At 44.3% G+C, this 22,747-nt stretch overlaps 1 protein-coding gene across 2 annotated transcripts in view; it reads right to left on the reverse strand.

Annotated features, from left to right (window-relative positions):
- Positions 1–22,747, reverse strand: part of gdpd2 (glycerophosphodiester phosphodiesterase domain containing 2) — a 162,843-nt gene that overhangs the window by 20,457 nt on the left and 119,639 nt on the right. For both annotated transcript variants that reach the window (XM_078546236.1, XM_078546235.1), the window contains exons 13-14: positions 12,457–12,602; positions 823–970 (exon numbers count right to left, since the gene is read on the reverse strand). In XM_078546236.1, coding sequence (XP_078402362.1) covers positions 823–970; positions 12,457–12,602 — 294 coding nt within the window. The remainder of the gene's footprint in view (positions 1–822; positions 971–12,456; positions 12,603–22,747) is intronic.

The raw sequence follows: 22,747 nt of genomic DNA on the forward strand, positions 1-22,747 counted from the left end.
ATCCCATCTAAGACCCACAACGATAATAACAGAATATCCACAGTATTTTGCTTTTGTAGATGCAATTTTCAGGCATTTTATAATAACTGATGATCTCTGGGATTGATTACTTTTTTCTTGATAGCTTCCCCAGAAGCATTTCCCGAGGCCTCAGCAATCCTTAGATCAGTTTTTACTGAGGGCACACTTCCTAGAGAAGCCTGGGAACTCCTTCAGATACAATCTCTTGATGCCAGGAAGGGGTTGGAGGGACAGGCACAAAACCTATCCATCGTCTTTCCTTACTGAAATTTAAAAAGAATTAAAAATGTGCCTTGGCTGGAATCCCAGCAAAGCTGGGTCTCCCCACAAATTCCTGCACCACTCAAACACAGAAAATAAGATTTCTGTCCAATGTGACTCTGAGAATTTCAGGACAGGTATCTTCATATCTAACTAATTACCAGTAGAAACAATCTGGTCTGCTTCGTCATAGACAGCATGGGTGGAATTTGACGGCAGCGGGATTTTATGTTCCCACCGAAGTCAATGGAGTTTAGAATGGCTCGCTGCATTTTACGGCCCTGTCCCCGCCAAGACAGGGCTTTAAAATTCCGGCCCATGTCTTTGTTCTTAGATAGTTGTCTTGAGAAAGAGAAAAGTTTCATTTTACTACTTAAAATTTCAGGAAAATCATTTGCCTACTGTCTATATGCATCAATTAATTCAAGAATAAATGAAGGAACATTTAATTTGAGCCAGGATCAACCTCATTCCATTACAGGTCCCCCACTCTAGATCTATAAGGTCTATCATTTTGATTGATTTAAAAGACTCACTTACAATGTGCCAAATAGGTTCATTCATGTTCTTGAAGATATGACAGGCGTTGGTTGTAACAGAGTTCACTTTGGTGCACCACAGTGTGGAGAACAGCCAACGTTCATTGACAACATAAAGGTTTGTGCTGATGTTCTTTGCTGCATAGTTTCTGAAGGTATATGGCAATGTGACAAAAACATTTTAGTTAAATACTTCTAATAAGATGACAAATTACTCTGGACAAGAAGGTTGGAGCTTCATTACATGAAATCTTCTTATCTCATTAGAACTAAAATTATTTTTCTGACACCATCCAGTGGACATGTTTGGAAACACAAGTTTCAGAAGCATAGCTAGATCTCCAGATTTATAGAGGAACAAAAAAGTAATGGAGGCAATACCCCATTGTTCTGTCTCAACCTAAAGAGTCCAGGCAGAATATTAATAGCAAACCTTCTCTCACTAATCTTCTCAGAAATGCTCTTCAAGGCAATGTCATTTCCTGATCCTTGTGTATGGAAGTTCAGAGTGTTAACTGTTGCTCACTGAACTCGCTGACAGTAAACCAAGAAGTAGCATGGCACTGATTACTCTTTACAGTTGATTTAAATTTTCAGAAAGGCAAGTATGGGATTGGATTAAGAGAGAAGCAAAAATATGATAAACCATCTTTAAAAAATTATATTTTAAAATTATTGGAAATTTTATATATTGCTGAAAAGAGAGACGTATTGCTGAAATTTTTTGTCTTGCACTCATCAGGACTAAAGCAAAAAAAGCCAAATTTCAAATGATCATAATTTATACTATAGGAGTAAAGGGTGCTGACTATTTGGCAAGTTGATCCTGATTGGCTCAGGCGTTGCCATGTCGCTTCGTGTTAGTGGATGCTGCCATCAGTCCAAAAGGATGTTCTGCCTACCATATAATAGAGCAACGTTATGTAGGAATTTCAGTGTTGGTACGATGCCAGATACTTCGGCCGCACATCCCAGCAATGGGCTGATCAGATCAAACAGCACAGTCCTTCAGTTATTCATAGTAGGCAGATTACAGACTGCACTCAACCAGCCCATGCTTGCAAAACCCAAAACAAAATGTCTACTGTTAGATGCGATTCTGCGATTGGGCAGCACTTGCTGAACAATCCTGAGTGTGCTAATAGCAATACTTAACAACCAATTTAGGTTGATCAGTTGGGGCGGAATTGTCCCAGATTTGCACTAAGGATAAAGGAGATTTTACCCACCAGCTGCAATGGTGGCTTTTCACGCCATATCATCCCAATCCCGCTTCATTAATCACACATTCCTGGGAAACACACCATTTGAATGGCAGGCAGGCTCTCATTCACCCGCTACATCATCACCTTGCCGCTTCATCATGCTGGGCATATTTAAAATGCAGCCGCACACACACCTCTCAGTCCTTCCAGCCCACGACTGCTGCAAAGATGACATGGCCCGAAAGGCAAGAAGACTGCAGCCCCCTGGTTTAATGACGTGTCCCTTGAGCGTCTTTTGGAGCAGTGGAGACCCGCCGTGATGTCCTCTACCACTGCTCAGGCTGCAGGATGGGCAGCAACATCACTAATCCAGCATGGGAAGTGGTGGCAACGGTGGTAAGTGCCAATGCCCTGCAAAAGAGGGCAGTCACCCAGTATCGCAACAGGATGAATGATTTCATCCATTCCACCAGGGTAAGTCACTCTTCTCATGACTCTCAACTCTCACATGCATAAATCCATCACACATCCACAGGGATTTCACATCTCAAGGGACAACACCAGTAATTCTCTCACACACCCTCACATCTTCCTCAGGCTCATATCCTCTGGAGCTCGTGTCCTCATCCCCTCCATGTTTCCGCTCACCACACAAACATTCCATACAGTGCCATGTGTCCTGCTCTCACACACTCCATCTGTTTTTATGCAGGAGGATCTGGCTCACAACAGCAGGGTGAGGTGCCAGACCGGGGGTGGAGTAGCCCACATTAGGCTGCTCACTCACTTGGAGGAGTGTGCCATCGTGCTGACTGGTGAGGATGTAGACCATGCCTGTGGCGATGGTGAGGTCGGTGGTGAACACCCATGTGACGGTGCTTCACCACATCATCTCTTCCTCAACACAACTGTGAGTGCTCTCTCTCCTTTTGGCTCTACTGACATGCACGAATTAGCCCTACTTTGGTTCACAGGGAGCTCTGCCAAGTGACCAACACCCCCAGCCAGCTAGTCCCTCAGCTCCATCCATGTCTTCACCTCCAGCCAAGAGGACTCCTCCATTGAAGAGCTGGAAGTAAGCAGCCTGAAGCACCCCTCACAGCGCTTACCCACACAATCCACCAGCGCAGAGAGACACGCCTCAGTGGAACCTAGATATAGAGCAGACTTGGGTTCACAATCTGGTGGCCACCGCACAGACATGTGTCCGCAGCAGGAGGAGGCAGGTGCAGCCGAGCTCCCTGGCACTCAGAGGACTGCTGGGGAAGAGACATCTGTGAGGTCCAAGTCAGATGATGAGCCTCTGGATTTGGCTATCCAACTCATCCTGCAAAGTCAACTCTTTGTTTGAAACAGAGTGGGGTGAGTGTGGAGAATTCATTTTAAACAAAGAGCAGGGTGAGTGTGGAGAATTAACTTAAAAACTGCGTGGGGTGAGTGTGGAGAACTAATTTTAAACTAAGAGCGGGGTGAGTGTGGAGAATTCATTTAAAAAACTGCACAGAGTAAGTGTGGAGAATTCATTTTAAACAAAGAGCGGGGTGAGTGTGGAGAAGTCGTTTAAAAAACCGCACAGGGTAAGTGTGGAGAATTCATTTTAAACAAAGAGTGGGGTGAGTGTGGAGACTTTGTTTAAAAACCATAAGGGGAGAGTGGAGAGTTATTTTAAACAAAGCGCGGGGAGATTTCATTTAAAAAGAGCGGGGAGAGCAGCTGATCAGTGAGTTGGATTGGTGAGTATTTCTAGTCTTGAAAGTAAAATTAAGGTCCATAGTTTGTGTTTAGGTCTCTAGTCTTTATTTTCTCTTTCTTAAAAATAACATTTTAAGTATAAGATCTTTACTAGTGTAAAAAAAATAATTACAATAAAGTGTAAAGAGCGGGTTCACTAGAGTAATTAATCAATAAATTAAATAAAATTAGTGTTGGCAGGACGGGTGATGTGTTGCTGCTGCAGCATGTGGGAGCTGCTGGACACCAAGGTGATTCAGAGCAAACACATCTGTAGTAAGTGTTTGCAGCTCAAGGAACTTTGGATCCGAGTTGAGGAGCTGGAGTCTGAGCTGCAGACATTGCACCACATCAGGAAGGAGGAAAGTTACCTGGACACTTTGCTCCAGGAGGCAGTCACACCCCTCAGATTAGGTAATTCAAATTTGGTCTGTGATCAGGGACAGGAGGGTGTGACTGCAGATGAGGCAGGTATGAGGACCCAGGGGGTAAAATTCAAGGAGCCTCAGCCCCTGCAATTGTCCAACAGTTACGAGATTCTTGCAAGCTGCATGGAAGAGAACAGGGACTGTAGGGAGGATGAGCGAACTGACCACGGCCATGTAATACAGGGAGCCATTCAAGTAGGGGAGGAAATAGGAACATAGTAGTGGTAGGGGACAATATAATTAGGGGGATAGATACTGTTCTCTGCAGCTGTGAGCGTGAGTCCTGAAAGCTGTGTTGCCTGCCTGGTGCCAGGGTTAAGGACATCTCCTCAGGGCTGGAGAGGAACTTGGAGTGGGAGGGGAGGGATCCAGTTGTTGTCATCCACATTGGTACCAATGACATTAATAGGACTAGAAAGGAGGTTCTGGTGAAAGAATTTGAACAGTTAGGAGCTAAATTAAAAAGCAGAACCTCCAAGGTAATAATCTCGGGATTGCTACCTGAGCCAGGGGCAAACTGGCACAGGGTAAATAAAGTTAAGGAGTTAAATGCGTGGCTCAAAGATTGTTGTGGGAGGAATGGGTTTCAGTTCATGGGGCACAGGCACTGGTACTGGGGTAGAAGGGAGCTGTTCCAGTGGGACGGGCTTCATTTGAACCGTGCTGGGACCAGCGTCCTGGCGAATCAAATAACTAGGGCTGTAGAGAGGGCTTTAAACTAAATAGAGGGGGGGGAGGTTCTGCAGAGGGGATAAGTAGGCTTACAAAGCAAAAGGATATGGCAGCCTTGCAGGGCAGCTATTTAGGCAATGATACCCAGAGTGTGACAGGAAGGGACAGAGTGTACAAACATTAAAAAAAATGCAGCAAACAGGGTCAAAGGGGGAAAAAAATGATAAAAAGACAAAATTAATGGCTCTTTACTTAAATGAACATAGTATTCGGAATAAAATAATTGAATTAACGCCAAAAATAGAGGTTAATGGATATGATCTTATAGCCATTACGGAGACATGGTTACAAGGACATCAAAGCTGAGAATATTCAGGGGTATGTGACTTTTTGAAAGGACAAGCAGGAAGGAAAGGGTGGTGGGGTAGCCCTGTTAGTCAAGATGGAAAAAGTACAATAGGAAGAAATGATCTTGGATCGGAAGATGTAGGATCCAAATGGGTGGAGGTAAGAAATAACAAGGGGAAGAAGGCACTGGTGGGAGTAGTCTATAGGCCCCCTAACAGTAGCTATGCTGTAGGACAGAAAGTAAATCAGGAGATAATGAGGGCATGTAAAAATGGCAGTACATTAATCATGGGTGACTATAATCTTCATGTAGATTGGGAAAATTAAATTGGCAGAGGTAGCCATGAGCAAGAATTCATAGAGTCTATTCGGAACAGTTTCCTAGAACAATATGTTGTGGATCCAACCAGGGATCAGGCTATTTTGGATCCGGTAATGTGTAATGAGGCAGGTTTAATAAATGATCTCAGGGTAAAAGATCCCCTAGAAAACAGTGATCATAATATGGTAGAATTTAGCATTCAGTTTGAGATTGAGAAACTTGAGTTGGAAACAACTGTGCTAAACTTAAATAAGGGTAATTACAAAGGAATGAGCGCAGAGTTGGCTGGAGTGGAGTGGGAAAGGAGTTTAGCAGAAAAGACGGTTGATGAACAATTGCAGATGTTTAAGAAAATAGTTCATGGCTCACAACAAAGATATACCCCAGTGAGGAAGAAGGATTCAAGGAAGGGGATAAACCAACCATGGTAAACCCAGGAAGTTAAGGAGTGTATCAAATTGAAGGAAAAACTTTACAATGTGGCAAACATTAGTGGTAAGCCAGAGGATTGGGAAAGTTTTAAAAACCAACAGAAGATGACCAAAAAAATAATAAAGAGAGAGAAAATAAACTTTGAGGGTAAACTAGCAAGTAATTTAATATATATGACTTGGACAAGCTGAGTGAGTGGGCAAATGCATGGCAGACACAGTATAATGTGGATAAATGTGAGGTTATCCACTTTGGTAGCAAAAACAGTGAGGCAAATTATTATCTGAATGGCTATCAATTGAGAGAGGGGAATGTGCAACGAGACCTGGGTGTCCTCGTACACCAGTTGCTGAAGTTAAGCATGCAGGTGCAGCAGGTGGTAAAGAAGGCAAATGGTATGTTGGCCTTCATAGCTAGAGGATTCGAGTACAGGAGCAGGGATGTCTTGCTGCAATTACCACACCTGGAATATTGTGTGCAGCTTTGGTCTCCTTATCTGAGGAAGGATGTTCTTGCTATAGAGGGAGTGTAGCGAAGGTTTACCAGATTGATTCCTGGGATGGAGGATCTGACATATGAGAGATTGGGTTGGTTAGGATTATATTCGCTGGAGTTCAGAAGAATGAGGGGGGTTCTCATAGAAACCTATAAAAATTCTAACAGGACTTGACAGGGTAGATGCAGGAAGGATGTTCCTGATGGTGGGGGAGTCCAGAACCAGGGGTCACAGTATGAGGATACGGGGTAGACCGTTTAGAACTGAGATGAGAAATTTCTTCATCCGGAGTGGTGAGCCTGTGGAATTCGCTACCACAGAAAGTAGTTGAGGCCAAAACATTGTATGTTTTCAAGAAGGAGTTAGATATAGCTCTTGGGGCGAAAGGGATCAAAGGATATGGGGAAAAAGCGGGAGCAGGCTATTGAGTTGATAATGAATGGCGGAGCAGGCTCGAAGGGCCGAATGGCCTACTCCTGCTCCTATTTTCTATGTTCCTATGTTAAATGGACAGTAAGAGCTTTAAATATATAAAAAGGGAGAGAGAAGCCAAAATGAACATAGGCCCCTTAGAGAATGAGGGTGGGGAAATAATATTGGAGAACCAGCAAATGCAGCGGAGTTGAATAACCACTTTGCATCAATCTTCACGGTAGAAGACACTAATAGTATTCCAAATATACTAAATAATCAAGGGGCAAAAGGAGGGAGGAAATAAATACAATAACTATCACTAGAGAATAAGTACTAGGGAAACTAATGGGGCTAAAGGCCAATAATTTCCCTGGACCTGATGGGTTGCATCCTAAGATATTAAAGGAAGTAGCTGCAGAGATAGTGAATATATTGGTAGTAATCTTCCAAGACTCCTTAGATTCTGGAAAGTCCCAAAGGATTGGAAAACTGCCAATGTAACACCCTTATTCAAAAAGAGAGGGAGACAGAAAACAGGCAACTATAGATCACTTAGCTTAACATCATCATTAGGAAAATGTTAGAGTCTATTATAAAGGATGTAATTGCAGAGCATTTAGAAATGCATAATATAATCAAGCAGAGTTAGCATGGCTTCATGAAGGGGAAATTATGCCTGACAAATTTATTAGAATTCTTTGAGGAGGTAACAAGCAGGATAGATAAAGGGGAACCAGTAGATCTAATATATTTAGATTTCCAAAAGGCGTTCGATAAGGTACCGCACATAAGGCTACTTAATAATATAAGAGCTCATGGTGTTGGGGGTAGTATATTAGCATGGATAGAGGATTAGCTAACTAATAGAAGGCAGAGAGTTGGGATAAGAGGGGCAATTTCAGGATGGCAACCTGGAACTAGTGGAATGCCATAGGGACCAGTGCTGGGGCCACAATTATTTACAATATATATTAATGACTTAGATGAGGGAAATGAATGTACTATCGCCAAGTTTGCAGATGACACAAGAATAGGTGGGTAGGCAAGCGGTGAAGATGACACAAAGAGTTTACAAAGGGCTATAGACAGGTTAAGCGAGCGGGCAAAAACATGGCAGATGGAATATAATGTGGGAAAATGTGAGGAAGAAAAGAAGAGCTGAATATTTTTTAAATGGAGAAAGACTGCAGAAAGCTGCAGCACAGAGGGATTTGGGGGTCCTCGTGCATGAATCCCAAAAAGCTAGCAATCAAGTTCAACAGGTAAAAGGGAAGGCAAATGGAATGTTGACCTTTATTTCAAAGGGAATGGAGTATAAAAATAGGGAAGTCTTGTTAAAACTATACAAGGCACTAGTTAGATCACACCTAGAATACTATGAACAGCTTTGGTCCCCTTAAGGAATAAGGGCTTTGGAGGCGGTCCAGAGAAGGTTCACTAGGTTGATCCTGGGTATGGAGGGATTTTCTTACTAAGAGAGGTTGAATAGGAACTCATTGGAGTATAGAAGAATGAGAAGCGACCTTATTGAAACATATAAGATTCTTAGGGGGCTTGACAGGGTAGATGCTGAGAGGTTGTTTTCCCTTGTGGAAGAGTCTAGGACCAGAAGGCATAAGCTCAGAGTAAGGGATCGCCCGTTTAAGACAGAGATGAGGAGGAATTTCTTCTCTCAGAAGATAGTTAACCTGTGGAATTCTTTACCACAGAGGGCTGCAGAGACTGGGTCGTTAAATATATTCAAGGCTGAGATAGACATATTTTTAATCAGTAAGGGAATCAATGGTCATGGGGAAAAGGCAGCAAAGTGGTGTTGAGGATGTTCAGACCAGTCATGATCTCATTGAATGGCGGGGCAGACCCGATGGGCCGAATGGCCTTCATCTGCTCCTACGTCTTATGGTCAGCAGAAGGCGGGGGAACATCATGCAGAGCTGTTGGAAGCCCTCAACAGAATGGCACGCGAGTCGGAGGAGTGTGTCCACCTGCTCTCTGATGAAGTGGTGCCCACATGTGCGCGTATGGAGGTCTCCATGGGGAGGATGGCGGATGCCATGGAGACCCTGGTCCAGCAGAACATGAAGATGCGTGCGGACCTGCACTCCAGTGCGGTAGCCATGGGTGATTTCCTGCAGTGGCAATGCGGGAAGGAAACCGGCACCTCGACGTCCCCCCACGTGCTCCTTTGCCTCAAGGAGTCAGTCCAGGACCCTTGGGCATCCGAAGGGAGGAGGAACAGCAATTGGACACCCCTGGGTCATCCACTCAGGAATCTCAAAGGCTGTCCTCTCCCTCCGAGTTCCTTTTGCCTGTGATCCCCTCAACCTTGTCCTCTGTCACTGCAGAGGGAGCAGCTGGCCCACAGGAGACAGCCAAAGCAAACCAGGGTCCCCAAGGCCTCAGCTCTCCAGAGGACCCATGCTAAAGTCATCAGAGGCAGCAGGGCCAACCATTGCACAGGCTGTCTCCACCCCTGCTGTGGATGTCGGGGCAGCACCTAGAAGCCTAAGGCATTCAAAAGTTAAGAAATTCTAATCACAGTTGGTTGCACAGGTGAGCACATCTGTCATTTTACAATCTGAAAGTATATTCACTTTCACTGAATAATGTGTAATGGTGTCTTTCAGTTTCATTGACAGGCTTTTCAAATCCTCCCACTGCATTCACAGCCCCCTGACCCCCACCCCCCCAGCCAATAGCAGTTCATTTGCATGCAGCCGGCCCACAAGTGATTCTGGAGGAGAAGTGTGTGTGTGGCAGGGCCTTTTGAAACCTTGTGCAAGCACTCTCCCATGCACATGGATCCTTCTTGAATCACACTCATCTCAATGTCCTGAGCATTTCAATGCTGCCTGTTGGGGCTCACTTTCAGCTGACCATCTGAGCTGACACATCTCTACCCAACCATTGATCACACTCCTATGCAGCACCTGATCTTGCCCACCACAAGTCTCTTTTCACATTCAATTTAGCCAGCATGGTAGTGCTAGTTTTTCTTGTGCACCCCCGTCCTTTCCTCTCCACAAGTCGCCCATTTCCTTTTCCCCATCACTGTCGACCTCCCGGCATCACCTTCCACTCCCCACTGTGAGCTACCAGCCATAACACTTTTCTTTCAGGGATGTCCTGGTGAACGTGCATGTTCCCTTCCTTCACGAAAATCCCACCCCCATCCACATTAACCTCCCTGACCACCTCCTTCCCACCCCCAGGGTCCGTGTCTGCCTCTGAGTCCCCACCAACCACCCTCACTGTCCCTTCTTCCGATACCGTTGCACCTTAACCCTCCCAGCCTACCATCTAACTCTGCCCTCGGTCATTCTCACCATTCCCTCTTACCCCGCCCACCCTCAGTTCACACCCCACGAGGCAGCCATGGACTCAACAGAGCCCTCCCTTGCATACTCACCTGGACATCCAACCCTCTAGACTCCTTTCCCCTCTTGGAACTCCTTCCCCTCTTGGAACTCCTTTCCCCCCTTGGAATTCCTCCCCCTCCCCCCCAACACTTAGTCCTTCCCCCTTCCTGACTCCTTCTTCCACCTTTACCTCCAGCCTTGCTCCTTCCTCCCCTTCCTGACTCCTTCCCCCCCCCCCCCCCCACCACTCCTTCCTGCCCCCGGACTCCTTACCCTCTCTGGACTCCTTCCCCCCTCCGAACTCCTTCCCTTACACCTTCCTCCCCCCCCTTACACCTACATCTCCAGTTGCCGTCCTCTCTCCCAACACCCCCTCCTCCCCCTTTACTCCCTCTCCCTGTAGTCCCTACCCCGTACTCCCTGCACCCTCCAAACCTCACCCCCCAACACATTAGTTACCCCTTCCCAACTTCACCCTCTGACACATTTGTTACCCCCTTGCAACCTCTCCCCCCAACACTTTTGTTTCCCTCCTACCAACCTCACCACTCCCCCGACACATCTCCCACCCGATCCTAGACCTTCCTCTCCCACCCCACGGTACAGCTCCCTCTCCCAAACACAGTTGGATCTTCCTCTCCACCCCCTCAATGATCATCCACTATGAGCAGACCCTCAAAGGTGACTTTCAACCTCCATGAGCTGCTTCGCAGCGGAGCCGTGTCCATGAGAATCCACCCAGTATGCAATGGACCTTCCTCCAGAGTCCTGTTGCTGTCAGGGTCCAGCATCTTCTGCTCCTTGGATGTCCGCAATGTGAGCAAGGCACTGACGGTAAGTCCCAACTTCTGCATGTCACACTTGTCAAAACGTGTTCTGCACTGGCATGTTTTCCCGCCGACGTAGGTGGATGATCCAGCTTGGGTGAATGATTCTGGCGGGATGGGCTTATAATAATATGCACATGTATTACAATGAGGTTCCCGATGTCCTACGGCAGGAAATGCGACCCGCCATTGACGGGCAGAGCGGATGATTGTGAACTAGTTTCACGATGTTGTAAAACCAACTTTTGGATTTCTCACCATTTTGTCTCCTCATGCTGCCAAACATGTCCAACGCCAGCAGGCACAGAAAATTCCGTCCTTGAGCTTGTAGCTTGGCTCATTTACACTTGCTAGAAGTGACATATATTCAGATGCAGGGATCACTCTCTGCAAGCAAAAGGAATATGTCCAAGCCTTGCGCCTTTTTTGAATTACCTGGGAGCTTGGGGAACCTATAGTTCCCCATTGATTTCTCCATGGCAACACCTTGGCCAATCAGAGTCGATGTACCAACCAATCAGCACCCCTTTTTCCTGTAGGATAATTTGTTGTGATCATTTGAAATTTGGCATTCTTGCATTTGCCCTGATGAATGCAAGATGAAGGTTTTGGTTTTTCAGCAATATTCAAGTTCTGTACTAACAAGTGAAAACTTTATATCATAATGGAGAAATTTGATAAACATGAAGTTAACTTCTCAGAACTAGTGAGGGCATTTAGAATGGTTATGAACTTAGCATGTCGTTAAAATCCAGTTATACTTCATTCAGCAAGGCATAATTTTTCAAGGATTTTTACAGCAAGGCTGAAAGCATAAAAGTGGAAGTTTCTGCCAATTCACTGATTGCTTAGGGATTGCATTCTGGGAGGAACCTCAACAGCACATCTGGAGGAGTTACGAATTACTAACAACATCTGGATTTCTGCATTTTCTTGAACATTTGTGGACGCATGATGTTGCGGTCAGTTACAGAAGAGTAATGTTGGCATGCACTGACAGTTTCATCATTATTTCCACTACAAAATTCTTGCCATTAAGTTTTGGGAGCAATGATACAAATTTGTACTCCTGTTGCTGAGCATGATCTTGTAAAATTCATATTCTACCCTGGGAACATCTATCAGGTACTACCCATTATATTCTGTCCAGAACAAAAAAAACTCATGGGGAGTGACATTAAATTCCTGATATTCTTGCCTGGTTGTTGAGGCTCTATGTTGGGAAAATGATTTCATAAAATTACCCCAATAGTACATTGGCCCACCAAAAATGTCACTATTGTATCCTCAGAAATGTATCAAACTGTAACATTAGCAACAATTTCCAGCACTCTGTTTTTGCACTTTTTCTGGTTAGGTTCTGGTTTGTAAGTATGCTGTGGTATTTTCAAAGAAACTTACCTGATCTCCATGAAGCTGATGTTACTATAGCGAATGTTGATGGTGTGAATGTTCTCCCTATGCAGTGTTTCTGGGTCAAGTTTTTCTCCCACAATCTTCTGAAAATCATTGGGTGTGTTATTCTTATTGTTTGCCAGCCACAGGATCTAGAGGGAACCAAATATGCAAAGACTATTCAGAAAGGAGCAGATTCGCTCAAGCATTCTGGTGCTTTACTCTTGTCCAGAAGTATGAGACCGTCAAAATATTTGAAGCTCCACAGAATTGTTGTAGTGTAGATGGAAGCCATTTGGGCCATTGTGTCTGCACCATCTCTTCGAATGAGCACTTCACCTTGTGCTATTCTCCTGCCTTCTCTCTGTAACCCTGTAGATTGTTTCTTTTTAAATAAACATCTAATTCCCTCTTGAATGCCTCGATTGAGCCTGCCTCCACCACATTCTCAGGCTGTGCATTCCAGACCCTAACCACTCGCTTTGTGAAAATGTTTTTTCTCGCATTGCTTTTGCTTCTTTTGCCAATTATTTTAAATCTGTGCCTTCTCGTTCTCAATCTTTTCACGAGTGGGAACAGTTTCTCCCTATCTACTTTGTCCAGACCCCTTATGATTTTGAATACCTCTATTAAATCTTCTCTCAGCCTTCTTTTCTCTAAATAAGAGTCCCAACTTCTCCAATCTTACTTCATAACTGAAGTTCCTCATCTCTGGAACCATTCTCGTAAACCTCTTCTGCACTCTCTATTATGCATTCACATCCTTCCTAAAAGGCGGCACCCAGAACTGTACGCAACACTCCAGCTGAGGCCTGACTATTGTCTTATACAAGTTCAACATAACTTCCTTGCTCTTGTACTCTATGCCCTATTAATAAAGCCTACGATACTATATGCTTTATTAACTGCTCTCTCAACCTGTCCTGCCACCTTTAATGACTTAAAGAACCAACTGTTCGACAGCTCACAATTCTCCATTAAGAATTCTTCACACTTTCAGGGCTTAATTTTCATATACCCATAAGGGTGAGGTTGGGCGTGGGCGTGCTTTGAAATTAGCACTCCTGGATGGCATGTCAGTCTTCCAATGCCTCCAGAATGCACAGCTATTTTCAAAGTGGGGGTTGGGAGGAGCCATAAACACGCTCACCTCCAATTACTGCCCACTAAGCTAATAGAAGAGCTTGTTAACAGGCTGGAGAGGGCAGAAGGTGATTTTCAAATCACAGCTCGGGAATAGTGAACAGTCTGATCTACATTAGTGCACAGCTGTTGGGAGAAATGCAGGGAGCATTGCTTAAGTAAAATTATTGGGAAAAAAAGGTTATTCACACAGAGCAGGTCTGAACATTTTCATTGACCATTTGACCACTTGTCTTTGTCGTGAAGCTGCTGACCCTCCGATCTCCTGTCTCCTCTATTCTGCAAGGCACTGCAAGCCCAGTCTTGGCTGTCCTCTGCCTTTTAGAATTTCACTCTAGAGGTTAGGTGATCTGCCTTTTAAAATAGCGGCAGACTCAGCGCGGGATTGGGACCTGGAAAGATCTGGGCTTTGGGTTTCTGACCCTGTGAGAAATGGATGTTATTTTAAAAATATTTTTAGAGAATATTATGTTATTCTGTGAAGAAGGCTGTGTGTGTGTTTGCGTGTGTATATATATGACTTAATTAAGCTGGGTAGAGATTAATAGGAGATAGGTTGCCTGAAGGGTTTAAAACATGAAAAGGATAGAGGTGTTAGGTTTGAGGTACAAGAGAATAGATTGGATCTAACATTTGCATTTTTAGATAAGTTCAGAGTTTGTTTGAATAACAAAGGGAAGAGGTGGAAAGAAACATGTTTGCATCTTGCAGGAGTTCCATAGGTAAACAGAAGTGGGGATATTATATTTATTGACCCAAAGCAAAGACAAGATGGAAACATGAAATATCTTATATTTGGAAGGATTTGAGTTTCAAAGAGGTGTGATAACAATGGAACCTGAGATGAAAAGGGAAAAACGGTATTTTAGAGTTACTGTGGAGAGCTGAGGGGAGCTGTTTGAGCTGCTATAGTTGAGCTGTGAGCTGAGCTGAGATGTAGCTGTTGTTGAACTGGAGCTGAGTTGGGATCTGTGGCTCTGGCCTGGGAGAAGATGCAGGTTTGAAGTAGCCATTCAGTCAAGCCAGAAAAGTCATAGGCTGTCCACTGCAGGGTGGAGGAGAGTTATAGATCATGTGGTATGCCCTTATTAAAGCCACAGCAGTTGGTCTTGGGTAATATTACTAGATTTTTATAGTTAAATATCTATAAGGGAGTATTGCCCGGAAGATGTTTACTTGTCGGTCTGATGAAGTAGAGTCTTTTTGGGGAAATGTGTTGTAAGACTAACCTTAATTGTAATCTTGTGTGCTTAAGTTTTCTTTTATTCTTGTTAATAAAACTTTCACTTTTAATTTTTTTTAAATCCCAAAAGTGTTACTGGACTTCTTGCTGCTGAGATCAGTGTATTGTCTTCTTGCTTTCAGAATACAAAAGAAAAGTATGGCCTGTAAGCCAAGTTTTCCTCTGGGATTTGGTTTGCGCAACAATTAACATCAGCTGTGGTCATAACAGACCCTGGATTGAAAAGCAAGCCCTCTATGACTGTTCTATATTTCACTGTCCCCCTGCTTTTCCTGTATATCCTAATATCCCCAATATGTGCCCACTATATCCAACTATTCATCCATGTGTATCCTTTATGTATCTCAGTTTCTGAGTGTATTATGGGTATCCATAAGTGAGCTAATTTTGATCCTTCATGACTTTTCCACTTGCAATTTGATTTGACCCCTTGTTTTATTGCAAGAAACATAGTTTTTTTTATTATTCATTCACGGGGTGTGGGCTTCGCTGGCTGGGCCAGCATTTATTGCCCATCTCTAGTTGCCCTTGAGAAGGTGAGCTGCCTTCTTGAACCGCTGTAGTCTATATGGTGTAGGTACTGTTAGGAAGGGAGTTCCAAGATTTTGACCTAGTGACAGTGAAGGAATGGTGATATATTTCTAAGTCAGGATGGCAAGTGACTCTGTGTAGACTCGATGGGCCGAAGGGCCTCTTCTGCACTGTGGGATTCTGTGAGTGACTTGGAGGGGAGCTTCCAGGTAGTGGTGTTCCCATCTATCTGCTGCCCTTGTCCTTCTAGATAGTAGAAGGGTTTGGAAGGTGCTGTCGAAAGAGCCTTGTGAATTCCTGAAGTGCATCTTGTAGATGGTACACACTGCTATTAATGTGCATTGGTGGTAGAGGGAGTGAATGTTTCTGGATGTGGTGCCAATCAAGCGGACTGTTTTGTCCTGGATAGTGTCAAACTTCTTGAGTGTTGTGGGAGCTGCATTCATCCAGGCACGTGAGGAGTATTCAGTCACACTCCTGACTTGTGCCTTGTAGATAGTGGACAGGCTTTGGAGAGTCAGGACTCATTCCAGGATTCCTAGATAGTTCAAGGTCCATCAACATTGATCAAAAAATTGGACTTGTATCCAAAACAAGTGGCATCTTGGTGAATAATCTATCCATACTGCTGGCCTGAGACCCAAGCCAAATTCAGCATTGGGCCTCGTCTGAATGAAATATATGAACTGTGGGCAACATTTGGTAGAGGTTGGGGTGAGCCTGGGTTGGCAGCAGCCTCCATCCTCCTAGCTCCGTGGAATTTCTAGATTGTCCACTATGAATTGAAGTGTACGTTAGTGCTCAATATGTAATTAAATTACAGAGCAACCCAGTGATTGTAACATAGACCCAAAAGCAAAATACTGTGGATGCTGGAAATCTGAAATAAGGTGAATTCTGATGATGATCTGAGTTCTGATGAGAAATTAACTCTGTTTCTCTCTCCACAAATGCTGCCTGACCTGCTGATCACTTTCAGCATTTTCTGTTTTTATTTTATATTATAACATTATAACCTGGTTCTAGGTAGTATCATCTTGCATGTATGGTGCCATGCATTCTCCTGTCTCTGGCAGGTAGACTGAAAAGCAGTCTAGTGAAGCAAAACAGAATTTTAATCCAACCGGTTTTTTACATGGAATAAATTAATGAAAAGAATATAGTTTATTTGATACATCTACTTCCTACTGCTTCCTTTATTAAAACCAATAAACATATGTGACTCTGCCACTATTCTATGCAAACCTACTTACAAGTTAACTGGTCCCAAACTAACTAGTCCCAACCGGCTCTATTACAGGCTGTATGCATCCATACCTAGGCCTGGAGCCAAGTCTCCCTGACAGATTCGTAGTGAAGCTCATGAGAGCAGGCGAAAGAGAGAGATGAACTAAACCAGTCCTCCGACTCTGTGTTGAATATGCTGCTGTTGAGCTGTCAAACTTGTCACATTGAATGAAATGTTTCTCTCCTTTGATGTTGGCGGTTGTGACACTTATATGTCTGGTTGAGCAACTTCCCTGCTGGGCACAAGGAATAAAAAATACTCTTTCACAATGGTAAGGAATACCGAGAATTGGTTCTTGATGACCTGCATTCTGACATAGAGAATGAGGATCTGCAAGCTGATTCTATCTGAGGGGTACAATGAACTTAATAGCCGTGATGGTAAGGATAGAGACTGTCAGAAGGACTGCCAGATACAGCTGTCCAAAGCAGGGAAGAGGAGGAGGAGGGGAATCCTAATGTGGTGGTTGTAGAGAATTCAATAATTAGGGAGATAGATAATATCTTTTGTAAACAGGATCAAGAGTGGCACATGGTATATTGCCTACTTGGCGCCAGGACGAGAACCATCTCACACTGTCTTGAAAGGATATTTGAGAGGGAGGAGGAAAAATACAGTCGTTGTGACCCATGTTGAGATCAACAGCATTGGAGAAAATTGTTTGGAGATCACCAGGAAACAAGGAGCAAAGAGCAGAACCTCAAGAGTTATAATCTTGGATTATTATCCAAGCCACATGCAAATTGGCACAGGGGCAAGCAGATTAGGGAGGTGAATGTGTGCTCAAAGATTGTTGTGGGTGAAATGGGTTTCAATTCATAGGACACTGCCACTAGCACTGGAGAAAGAGGTTCCATTAGGAACAGCTTCGCTCAAACCGTGCTGGTACCCCATGTCCTTGCAAGTCAAATAACTAGGGCTGTAGAGACGGTTTTCAGTTAAATAGTTCAGGGGAGGTTCAGGTGAGGGGAGATTTAGAAAGTTAATGAGAAAGGACAAGGCAACAGTGCAAGGTAGTGATATGGGTAACGATAACCAGAGTGCGACAGGAAGGAACAGAGTGTACAAACATAAGAGTGCACCAGCAGATTGGACCACATTGGAGAAAAATAGTAAAAAGTCAAAATTGAAGGCTCTTTATCAGAATGCACAAAGCATTCGTAACAAAATAGATGAACTGACAGTGTAAATAGAAATAAATGGGTATGATATGATAGCCATTACAGAGATGTGATTGCAAAGTGCCCACAGCTGGGAATTGAATGTTCAAAGATATCTGAAATTTCAAAAGGGCAGGAAGAAAGGAAAAGGAGCTAGGTAGCTCTGTTACTAAAGAATGAGATCAGTACCATAGTGGGAAATTATCTTGGCTCTGAAAATCAAAATGTAACATCAGTTTGTATGGAGCTAAGGAAGAGCAAAGGAAAGATGACACTGGTGGGAGTAATTTATGGGCTCCCAACAGTAGCTACAACGTAGGACAGGGTATAAATCAAGAAATGATGGGGGCTTGTAAGAAAGGAAATGATCTTGGGAGATTTTAATCTTCAAATAGACTGGACATATCAAATTGGCAAAGGTAGCCTTGAGGACAAGTTCATAAAGTGTATTCAATTTCTTAGAACAATATGTCATGGAACCAACTAGGTAACAGGCTATTTTATACCTGGTAATGTGAAATGAGGCAGGATTAATTAATTATCTCATAGTAAAGCATCCTCTATGGAAGAGTGATCATATGAACATTGGACTTAGAAGCAGGAGTAGGCCATTCAGCCTTTCGAGCCTGCTCCGCCATTCATTAGGATCTGGTTGTTGTCTTAATTCCACAGTGTCATCTGCACCCCCCCACAACCCCTTGACTGCCTTATCAATCAAAAATCTGTCTTACTCTGCTTTGAATAAATTCAATAACCCAGCCTCCACTGCTTTCTGGGGAAAAGAATTTCACATACTAACGACCCTTTGAGAGAAAAAATTCTCCTCATCTCTGTCTTAAATGGTAAACCTCTTATTCTTAACCTCTGTCCCCTGGTTCCAGTCTCTCCCACAAATGGAAACATCCTCCCGACTATCCTATCAAGTCCACTTAGAATCTTATATGTTTCAATAAGATCACCTCTCATTCTTCTAAACTCCAATGAGTTTAGGTCCAACCTGTTCAACCTTTCTTCATAAGATAAGCCCCTCATCCCAGGAATGAGTCAAGTGAACCTTTTCTAAACTTCTTCTAAAGCAATTATATATTTTTTCAAATAAGGAGGCCAAAACTGTACACAGTACTCCAGATGTGGTCTCACCAATGCTCTGAACAGCTGCAATAAAACTTCCTTACTTTTATATTCCATTCCCTTTGCAATAAATGCCAACATTCCATTTGCCTTCCTGATCACTTGCTGTACCTGCATATTAACTTTTTGTGGTTCATGTACCAGGACACCCAGATCCCTCGGAACCACCGAGTTCTGCAATCTCTCTCCATTTAAATAGTATACTGCTTTTCTATTCTTCCTGCCAAAGTGAACAAGTTCACATTTTCCCACATTGTACTCCTTTTGCCCACTCACTTAACCTGTCTATATCCCTTTGCAGACTCTCTACCTCCTCTTGACAACTTATTTTCCTACCTTTCTTGGCGTCACCAGCAAATTTATCTACAATACATTCGGTGCCCTCATCCAAATCACTGATGTAGACTGTAAATAGTTGAGGCCTCAGCACTGATCCCTGTGGCACTCCACTTGTTACAGCTTGCTAACCCGTAAAAGACCCATTTATTCTTATTCTCTGCTTCCTGTTAGCTACCGAATCCTTTATCTATGCTAATATGTAACCTCCTACACCATGTAATCTTATCTTGTGTAGTAACCTTTGATATAGCACCTTATCAAACGCCTTCTGGCAATCTGAGTACACCACACCTACAGGTTCCCCTTTATCCACCTTGTTACTTGCTCAAAAAATTCTAATAAATTAGTTAAGCATGATTTTCCTTTAACAAACCCATGTTGACTCTGCCTGATAAAATTATAATTTTTGAAGTATCCTGTTATAATCTCCACGATAATGGGTTCTAGCAAATTCCCTATGTTAGATGTTATGCTAACTGGCCTGTAGTTTCCTGCTTTGTGTCTCCTTCCTTTCTTGAATAAAGGTGTTACGTTAGCTATTTTCCAATCCACTGGAACCCATCCAGAATCTAAGGAATTTTGGAAAATTATAACCAATGCATCTACTATCTCTGCAGCCACTTCTTTTAAGACCCTAGGATGCAGACCATCTGGTGCTGGGAACTTGTCAGCCTTTAGGTCTAATAGTTTTCCTAGCAATGGTGATTGTTTTAATTTCCTCCCTCCCATTTTCTTCTTGATTTTTAAGTATCTTTGGGAAGTTTTCTAAGTCTTCTACAGTGAAGACAGGCACAAAATACATATTCAATGCCTCTGCCATTCCCTTATTTTCCATTACCAATTCCTCATACTCACTCTCTAGAGGACCAACACTAATTTTAGTTATTCTTTTCCTATTTAAATACTTGTAGAAACTCTTACCAACTGTTTTCATTACTAGCCAGCTTTTTTGTATATACTTCTTTCTCCCTCTTTTTTTTTAGTCATTCTTTGCTGGTTCTTAAAGTTTGATGAATCTTCTGACCCACCAATAATCTTTGCAGATTTGTGCAATGTTTCTTTCAGTTTCATACTATCCTTAACTTCCTTATTCAGCTATGGATGATGCATCTTTCTCAAAGAGTCATTCTTTCTAATTGGGATAAATCTTTGCTGAGAGTTATTAAATATCTCCTTAAAGGTCTGTCACTGGATCTCTACTGTCTTATCTGTTAATCTAGTTTCCCAATTCACTTTAGCTAGATCAGCTTTCATACCCTTAGAATTACCTTTATTCAGGTTTAAAACACCTAGTCTTGGGGCGGAATCATCCTAGATTTGCCCTAAGGGTGGTAATGGGTAAGTAAAATGATGTTTTACCCACCAGCCGCGATGGTGGGATTCATGCCGTATTGCCCCAAACTTGCCACATTATTTATGCATTCCCGGGAAACACATCCGTTTCTATGGCAGGTGGGCTTTCATTCGCCTGCCTGTCATCACCTCGCCGCTTCATCACCCTGGGTGCCATATTTAAATTCCAGCTGTACGCATCACATCTCAGTGTTTCCGGGCCACATTAGCTGCAGGGAAGATGTCCACGGAAGGCAGAAAGCCTGCAGCTCCCAGGTTTAGCGACTCGTCACTGGAACACCTTTTGGATGCCGTGGAGGCCTGCTGGGATATCCTCTACCCATGCTCTGGCCGCAGGATGGACAACAGCATTACCAATTGGGCTTGGGAGGCGGTGGCAGTGGTTGGTGCCAACGCCCTTCAAAGGAGGACAACCACCCAGTGCCGCAAAAGGATGAATGGCCTCCTCCATTTCGCCAGGGTAAGTCACACTTCCCATCCCTCACAACTCACACACTCAAAAACCCATTACACATCCACAGAGCCCTCACTCACTACCAGTTCAAGAGACATCACCATTCACTCTCACACTCACCTTGTCCTCATCCTGTCCATGGACCACTCACTACCCACACATGCCAGGCATACTTATCATTTGGCCTGGCAGGCATCTTGCCTACACTCTCTCCATCTCTATTCATACAGGACAAGACAACAGGGAGAGGTCGCAGATTGGTGGAGGAATGCCTAAAATCATGGTCCTCACAAACTTTGAAAACAGAGCCATCCAGCTGGCCGGCGATGATCTGGACTGGTCCTGTGCTGACGGTGAGGTCGGTGATGCTCTACCAAGTGCAACATCCATCAGATAACCATGCTGTGAGTAATGTTTCCTGTTTCACAGGCCACTGCCATGCACTAATTATCTCGCCTTGCTTCCGCAGGTACATCTGGGAAACAGCCATGACCCAGGGCCTCCAATCAAGCCCTGAAGAAACCTTTGAAGAGGAACCTGGAGACACCCTCCTTGAAGTCCCGTCACAGCGCTCACCAACACCCTCCACCAGCACAGAGACACACACCTCAGTGGGACCTAGCTTTAATATAGTCTCGGGATTGCAATCTGGGGAGCACAGTGCACAACGTGATCCACAGCAGGCAGGGGTAGGGATTTCCCAGGTGTCCAGCACTCGGAGGACTGCTGGAGGCCAGAAATTTGCTGAGTCCAAATCTGGTGACGAGCCTCTGGACTCGGCCATGTCACAGTTGCGTGATCTGCAAAGGCAAGCTCAGGAACATCAGGAAGGGGTGTCTGCTGCACTCCTCAGATTGCAAGACACGATGGAGGAGTTCGTCCGCCTTCACTGAGGTGACAGCGTCGGCATGCCAACGCACCAAGGTCAACACTGGTAGGATGGCGGCTGCCATGGAGTCCTTGGTCCAGGACGTCGCTCCTGACTGCTGCATGGGCTCAACTCCAAGGTTGATACCATAGTTCACCTCCAATAGTGTGTACGCGAGAGGGCAGCTTGATCTCACTCCAGCTATCCCTTTTCCTCAAGGAGTCAGCCTGGGGCCCTTGGGCACCCATAGGGAGGAGGGTCAGCAGGTTCACACCCAGGGGCCATCCATCCAGGTGACTCCGGGAATGTCCAGCCTATCTAAATCCACTCTTCCTGTTACCTCAGCAGTTCCAACTCCACAGGCCGAGGAGGGTGCCACTGCAACAGAGCAGGACCACGAAAGTGAGCCGGGGCTCTCCAGGTCTCAGCGCACCAGAGGACGCCCGCCAAGGTCATCACAGACAGGGCGTTGCAGTTAGCAGGCTGCCTCCATCTTTGCTGTGGATGTCCGGGGAGTACCAAGACATAACGGCAAGGTTAGGAAGGTTAAGAAGATGTAACTCTTGTAGAGTTAAAACAATTAACTAAATTAACAATAACAAGGGAGAAATCAAGCACAGCCCCTAAGTCAGGTCAGCTGTAAAATCAAGGAAAAACTTTAAAGGAACCTTACAAACATCAAACCAAGATGTGATTAAAGGGGTCAACAAAACACCCCAGTCCCCGCGGTGCCCACCGGGCACGGAAGGCCTCGATGGTGCCGGCAGACACCGCGTGCTCCCTTTCC

The sequence above is a fragment of the Cetorhinus maximus genome, chromosome 8 (assembly GCF_964194155.1).
Source record: "Cetorhinus maximus chromosome 8, sCetMax3.hap1.1, whole genome shotgun sequence".
Taxonomy (NCBI): Eukaryota; Metazoa; Chordata; class Chondrichthyes; order Lamniformes; family Cetorhinidae; genus Cetorhinus; species Cetorhinus maximus.